The sequence below is a fragment of the Cryptotermes secundus genome, unplaced genomic scaffold, assembly GCF_002891405.2.
Source record: "Cryptotermes secundus unplaced genomic scaffold, Csec_1.0 scaffold468, whole genome shotgun sequence".
In the NCBI taxonomy this organism is placed as follows: Eukaryota; Metazoa; Arthropoda; class Insecta; order Blattodea; family Kalotermitidae; genus Cryptotermes; species Cryptotermes secundus.
The window spans coordinates 2,801,454-2,809,452 of NW_019721526.1; the positions used below are offsets into that span (position 1 = coordinate 2,801,454).

Below are 7,999 nucleotides of genomic sequence, written 5' to 3' on the forward strand. Positions count from 1 at the left end.
TATTAATATTTATATATGGCTAACTGTTATGACATTGCACAATTGTTATGCAGTATGTAATTACGCTTACTCATGTTGACTTCTTCTATATCCATGTTCATGTATTCATGTATTCATGTTTTTGTAAATATTTATATATGGCTACTGTTATGACATTGCACAAATGTGATGCAGTATGTAATTATGCTTACTCATGTTGACTACTTCTATATCCGTGGTGTTTTGAAAAAACCATGTAAGGATTTATGGAATGCTGAATAAATGTAATGTAATGTAATGTAATATGGTATAAATATGTGGTGTGTTCAAAAAGTATTGAACCTTCTTTTTTCCTGCGTAAACCAATGAAGTGTGGGAGGCTCCCTTCAGTGGAGATGTGGAGGGGACTTTCATGCGCAGTCGTGAATTTTTTCCCGCCTGCAGAAAGCGTCAGTCACTGGCAGTCAGCCTATGAGTGAGGACGTGTAGTGAGCGCTCATCAGATTTCAGTAAGGTGTAAAATGACGGAACAACATGAGCAACGATATTGCATCAAATTTTGCCAAAAGCTTGGCGATACCCAAGTGGAAACCATTCGCAAGATTCAACAGGCTTTTGGGGACAATGCCATGAGCAACTCACGGATAAAGGAGTGGTACAACCGCTTCACCGCATATCAGTGGACAGCGAAACGCGATCAGGCAGACCCTCAACAAGCTGAAATGAGAATGTCATTGAGCAAGTGTGGACTTTGGTCATGGAGGACCATCGTATCACAGTCCGAGAACTTGCAAACGAGATAAGGGTAAGCATTGGATTGGTACATTCAATTCTGACCGAGGATTTGGGCATGAGGAGAGTGTCCGCAAAATTCGTACTGAAACTGCTAACAATGGAGCAGAAGCAACACCGTCTGGAAATCACACAGGACATGCTGGACAATGCAAACAGTAACCTCAACTTTCTGAACACCATTATCACAGGCGATGAGTCGTGGGTTTATGGGTACGACCCGGAAATCAAGATGCAGTCGTCACAGTGGAAACATCCGACATCCCCGAGGCCAAAAAAAGCACGGCAGGTCCGCAGCAATGTCAAGGTCATGTTGGCTGTTTTCTTCGACTCCCGTGGGGTTGTGCATCATGAGTACGCACCACAAGGCCAAACCGTCACAAAGGAATACTACCAGGAGGTCCTTTGTCGCCTTTGTGATGCTGTGAGGTGCAAAGGACCAGATCTGTGGGCAACAAAAACTTGGCAGTTCCATCATGATAACGCACCCGCCCATTCTACGCATCTGATTCAGACTTTTATCACCAAACACAACATCCCTGTGGTTCGTCACGCTCCCTACTGCCCCGACATGACTCCGTGTGACTCTTGGCTATTTCCCAAGCTGAAAATGCCACTGAAAGGAACCCGATTTGAGTCAAGAGAAGACATCATGTGGAATGCAATGGCCTGGCTGATCACCATTCCAAAAGACACATTCCAGAAGTGTTTTCAACAATGGCGGAAGTGCTGGAAGAAGTGTGTGCATTACCAAGGAGACTACTTTGAAAGGGATTATGGTCTTGTACCTCCAAATCAATAAATGTATTTCTGCCAACCAAAGGATCGATACTTTTTGAACACACCACATATTATAAGAAAGTGTAGCTGTAATGTAATAAAATTGTAACTGATTCTAATGACACTAAATCGTCATTTTGTCAGCCTTTCTCATTTCTGTGGTACAACTCAAAGCAGCATGGGTACAGTATATATGACATTTTTTGCAATATATGAATCAGTTGCTCTTATTTTATTGTATCAGCAGGCATCACCTTTTGAATTCACATTTATTCTTGAGGAGTGTGCTCTACATGTCATTTGGAGCAAAAAATGTCTAAAAAACTGTACATTAATTCAACACTCTTATCAGTTAAGTGCTTAGTGTTACACTGACTAAAAAATGCCTCTTCATCATACCTTTATTATCATCATCAATTCAAATGCTTACGAGAGTTAAGCTTCAAGGTTAGCATAACACATGTTTGAATTGCAAATGAATAGACTGCACGGCTGTATGCTGGAAATCATGCCATTGAATGTTGCTGCCACTGCATACATCAAAATTTATTTGTGATAATGACAGCTTCATCAATGGGCTTTATGAACTGATGTCTTGCTCTGGGTTTACCACTGTGATGCATTTTTGACTCCATGCAACCCCACAGATATAATCTAATGGGTATAAGTTGAGAGACTGAGCAGGCAAAGCCCCTGGTCCACCTCTTCTTATCCACCTTTCTTCATTATCTTCATTCACAAATTCTGATACTGCTGTGCTGAAATGTGTGGTCTGTCATGTAGCTAGATTTGTCTTCAAGTTGCAAGAGGCATATTCTTTAAATGCACTGGTAATTAATTTCTCAGAAAGTTACTGCAATACAGAGCCATTAAACTTCCCTTCATAACATGTGGTTCATTCAGGTTATTGCCTAAGACTCCAAAACACGTTAGCTGAAATTGATGCTGAAAATGACACTTTGCTACCATGTATGAATTTTCGTGGGCACAAGATTGTGAGTTCTTTGTGTTGGTGCTACCATCCCAGGTAAAATGGGCTCATTTGTGGATAGAATGTCATGCAGCATGCGTAGGCATTGTTGTAGCTATTCACAAAATCATACATGGTTGGTGCATTCTCCCAGTAAGAAGTGTTATACTCTTTGGAGGTGCTAAGGATAAAAATCATCGTGCAGAATTCTCCATACCTGAGCCTGTGCTACACTTACTGTACTGGAAATTCTGCATATACTTGTACTTGAGCTTCATTGCACTGTTGCCAGAACATCTTCACACCACTGTTTTCATTCTTCATTCACTAATGGGGAGGAACCAGACCCCCTCAAAGTTCTATGTTATATTTTTGAATGTTTTGCATCATGGAATTCTGTGAAGTGGATATAATTGTTGGTATTCCACCACACTAACCCTACCATTTCTATTGCAAGAACCATGTATGAAACGAATAAAACATATTCTTCAATTGTAAACTTGTTTGACTACAACTGTACTGCAACACAACACAGCCATACTACCCTAGACTGCATACAAGCAGGAACTTGCTCAAGTTACAGCAGATCTAGTTCACTCCCCTAGCACTTCATAACAGTGTTGAATGAACCTGTAATTTATTGGATACTTTTTACTCCAAATGACCTCTAGACCATATTGGCCAACATGCAATGGAACACTCTGTATAAAGAAAATTATGTTCCCGTATGTAGCATTGGTTGATGTCTGATAATTCCTTAGCTGAATGGCCCTGCCTCAATTATAAGAGATAAACATAATGGTCATTTATTTCCAGCTGGCAGACATAAATCGTCACCCCTGGGTGACTGCTGGTGGGAAGGGAGAGCTGGAATTGGAACTTCCAATGATGGAAGTGGTGCAGACACACATTATTCCCTCCATCGATGCAATGGATCCAGATGTGCTCCAGGCTATCTCCAGCCTTGGGTGCTTCAAGGATCGTGAAAAACTCATTCAAGAATTGCTAAGTCCAAAGTAAGTACAGCAAGTTTTGTTTTATAAGACACTTTTGGTACTTAAAGGATTATGAGACTCATTCAGGAGTTGTAAGATCTGAAGCTTTCATGGTAGCTAAAGCTAATAAAATTTCCTAGGCTATCAGCTGTGTTAGTAGTTTAAAAATGACAGACATTTCAGAGACCATATCTATCTGCATCATCAGGATCTAATGTGAAATTGCATCCAAACCTTCCTGTCTATATACCAACCCATAGCATGTGATTGAAACTGAGCACAAACCAAGTGGGAGCTAGTGGGCAGAGTCATGTGTTTGCTTGGCTTGGTCTTGTTTCCAGATTGGTTTATCTATGTACTGTTTTACCATATAAGTCACCAGGTACCAAGACTGACTGAGATTAAGACAAGTAGTTACTATAGGATTCTGACGATGGTGTATAACACACTAATATATTAGGTTTTTGGACTTTATCCATCGTCCTGGTTTTTAAGATAACTAATAAAAACACGACGTTTCGGAAACTGGATCTGTTTCCGTCCTCAGGTGAAGGAAAACACCTATTCTGTTGGGTCCGTTAGAAAGAGCTAGCCTCAATCACTGGATGATTGGTCCAGTGATCCAGTGATTGAGGCTAGCTCTTTCTAACGGACCCAACAGAATAGGTTTATCCTTCACCTGAGGATGGAAACAGATCCAGTTTCCGAAACGTCGTTTTTTTATTAGTTATCTTAAAAACCAGGACGATGGATAAAGTCCAAGAACCCAATATATCGGTGAGATTAAGACCCTTGCCCCTGTTAAGTTTCTGGTGTGCAGCCTGATTTGATAGCCTCCTTTATCAATAGGACCATGTATCCTGGTGCTCCATCAGTATGAAGGTGCTGCTGAAGTTGATATTGAACCCCAATTCAAGTACATGCCATGCCACACCACCCCATACTTCTGTGGCTTGTCGGGACATACAGTATGTGTCTTGTGTTTTTTTTTTCTGGTTTCAGGGGTTCAGCCCATTTGTCTCACAACCACTTTGCCACATTTGCATCGGATACATTATATACCTATGACTTTCAGGCCTAGTTTGTCTTTTACTGGTCTAAGCATGTGGATATTTTTTCTTGCAGGAAAGGGAATTGTCTTAATGGTGTATTTAGCCAGAAGCCTGCTTATCTTGTTGGAGACAGGTTGTTGATAGGGTATTATCATGTATTGTGACAAGACATTGAGTTTGGATTGATAATTGGATTTACTGGATTCTTATAACTTGTAACTACAAAGAATTATGACAGTTGCACTGATATACACACTCAGCAAATGACTATTGCAAACATTAAGTCTTCTATCTATGTCTTTTGAAGTCATATGGTAGCGGCATCTAACAGTGCATCTCAAGCTTCTAACCAGCAACTCTGACCTCCGACTTCTTACTCGTGACTCATGACTTCCGAGCCATCTTTATCTGTCTATGACTCTACAGCCCTTGAGGACCATGGCCACTTTTTCGGTTTCTTAACCCATACGCAGTCAGTAGTACTCTTTGGATGGGGGATCAGCCCATCACAAGGCTGCTACCTACACACAGAATGACAGAAACCCAGAGTAAACACACAGACAGACATCCATGCCTTGAGTGGGATTGAAACTCACAATTCCAGTGTTTGAGCGGGCGAAGACAGCTCAAGCCTTAGACTGCACAGCATCTTATGCAGTCATTGGATTACTTTGGTCATACACCCTTGGTTTGTTTGGTTTTCAACCCATTTTATTGCTGCTTCAGCAGAAACAAAAATATAAAGTTGTCCCTGTGCTGGCTTATTTGCCCCATTTGACTGTAGTAGTGAGATGAAGTGGTAAATCTGGTTGTGTATCTGGAAAGACTATGGACCATTTCAAGGTGCTGATTTAATGTCCACACCTGTTGATGTGAATGCCATTGTACAGTTGTACTCTCATGTATGTTCTCTATAGTTACTTGCTTTGTGTCATAACAGCCATCATATCCATGGATATTCCCATGAATTCATTCCAACTGGTGAGGAACAGAAATATACCTAAGTGTTTTATGTATAGAGATTTTTAATTTGTATATAATTTTTCTAAATCTGTTAGAGTCTTTCCCAAATGAACCAATGAATATTTCATTTATGGTATAAACTATGTTCTACACTGAAAATTATTCTTATGATGTAAAAGTGCATTGACAGTCATCAGTAATATAGTTAATGGTATGTTGTCTGCATACCATACATCAGTTTTCAAGCATGTTCAGAGTTGGATTTATGGCATTTATATTATTTTGTTTCACTCTGTTCTCTTTTCTTCATTCTGATCCATTCTACCCTATGAAAACACTAAATAATGTACAACTTAATTAACAATAATTTTTAATAGCATATATTTTATGCCATCAAAATACAAACATAAAACAGTATTAAATATTCACTATTCTTTAGTCACATTTGTCTGTCATGTTTTAAACAATCTCTAGTTCATCCTCATTGGCAATCCACATCATGTAATCTGTTATAATTTTTCATAAAAATATAGTCATAAAGCTTAATTATATTGTTGATCCATGACTCCAGGCATGATGCTAATAAATTCTGGTTTCTGTGTGACAGCCATAACACAGAGAAAGTTATCTACTTCCTACTGCTGGAGAGAAAGCGCCGCCGCCCAGCATTTGAGGATGACACAGAGGCAATTGTCCGTGTTCGGTCAGAGTCCAGTGATCCACCTCGGAAAAGAATTGACACATGCAAAGTGAATGGGACTGCCACATATCAGTTTGGACAGATCAGTGAGGGCTCTCCACTTACACCACGCAGGCAACAGTTCAAGTATGTCAGATTATTATGTACACTAGTGAGCAAAACAGAATGAGTGTGTAATGAACCTTGATAATCAGTGAAGCAGAAAAACATTTGTCTTGGTCTGCATTTCTTTAAGTCCCCACAGTTCCTGTTATACACATATAAATTTACATAGCCATGATTTTTCACACCTTTCAACATTGGCAAACAACATAGTTTTTATTATGTCTGTATGTGTATGTCTGTGTGTGATATTTTACAGTTACCTTATATGTAGAAAGGTCTGCTACAAAAATAAATAATTGAATAAATAAAATCATTGTACCATCTAGAAACATTTAATCATGCAAATGCTCATGGATAAAATGAATAGATAATAAATATTCAAGCAAGACTAAAACTATACTGTACCTCAAGAAGAAACAACAGGGATGAACAAGCCAAAGTAAAAAATAAATAAAAAATTAAGCAAACAAAAAACTCCCCCCCACTATTGTTAATTTTTTATGGCCCACCCCTTATATACAGCTTGAAAACTGTAGGAATTATGGATAGGCTATTTATTAATTATCTCAAAAATAGCAAAACATATGAAAAAGTATACTGAGCACATATAATGGTTTTATTTTCCTTTACAGTGTTTGTTTGAATTATTTTTGCTCCAATAAATGTTAATTAGTTATATTTGTGATATACATGCATGAGTAAATGTCTGTTTTTGTGTAATATGGTCATCAAAATTGCTCAATCTAAAAAGGAGCAGAAATGGCTTGACAGTCATTTGTAAAATTCACCAATATTGAATTTCACCATGATGCTATTCAGCAGTTCTTCAGATATTTCATGACTATAGATGATGGATGGACTGAGCATACTTAATAGGCACTCCAGAATCAGGTAATCTTTGATGGATAATTGAGAGCATACTGTAGAAACAGAGAGTTGAAAATATTGAGAAAAATAGATAATATATTATAAATTTCACATTTTCATACTAGTGGAGTGATAAATTATGTAAGCAAGCAAGAAAGTTGTCCCCTCACCTTATAAGAAATAAGAACAATTTTGATATCATTTCTTATAAATCGTGCATTTGGTCTGCAATAGTGTTATTGATTGAGTAATTTTTTGCCACTACAAAACAATGTAAAATGTGGTAAGACTGCATGCATAGCACTATTTCCTTGGCATCTTTCAGAGTTGATGTACGTCTTTACTTAAGTACGATGGGGTACCCAAAAGAAACCGAACTATTTTTTTTGTGGGCAGAGCTTTTGTAGTACCGCGTTTTGCCGCCATGAGCGCATAAAGCTAACATTCCTGAGTCGATAAGCCAACTACCGTTGCTTCAGAAGGTAAGGACTAGTTTCGGCAGAGTTTATGGTGAAAACTCTTTTGTGTGATCGTCATTTTTGCAATGGCTGATTTTCGTGAACAGCGTGCGGCGGTGAAATTCTACTTTTTGCTCGGGAAAAGTGGAACAGAAACTCTTGAAATGTTAAAAACGGCATACAAGGACGATGCTATGGGGAAAACTCAAGTGTTTGAGTGGTTTTCCAGTTTCAAAAATGGTGAAATGTCAATTGATGACAAACCTCGTTCTGGTCCGTCCTTCCACGACCCGAACACATGAAAATGTTGAAAAAATTCGTGAAATCATCAAGGAAGA

General features: G+C 38.7%; 1 protein-coding gene across 1 annotated transcript in view; it reads left to right on the plus strand.

The window, feature by feature from the left end:
• Positions 1-7,999, plus strand: part of LOC111875538 (serine/threonine-protein kinase BRSK2-like) — a 50,544-nt gene that overhangs the window by 21,503 nt on the left and 21,042 nt on the right. Inside the window, exons 7-8 of the mRNA XM_023871867.2 lie at positions 3,338-3,537; positions 6,139-6,357. Of these exons, the coding sequence (XP_023727635.1) occupies positions 3,338-3,537; positions 6,139-6,357 (419 nt within the window). The remainder of the gene's footprint in view (positions 1-3,337; positions 3,538-6,138; positions 6,358-7,999) is intronic.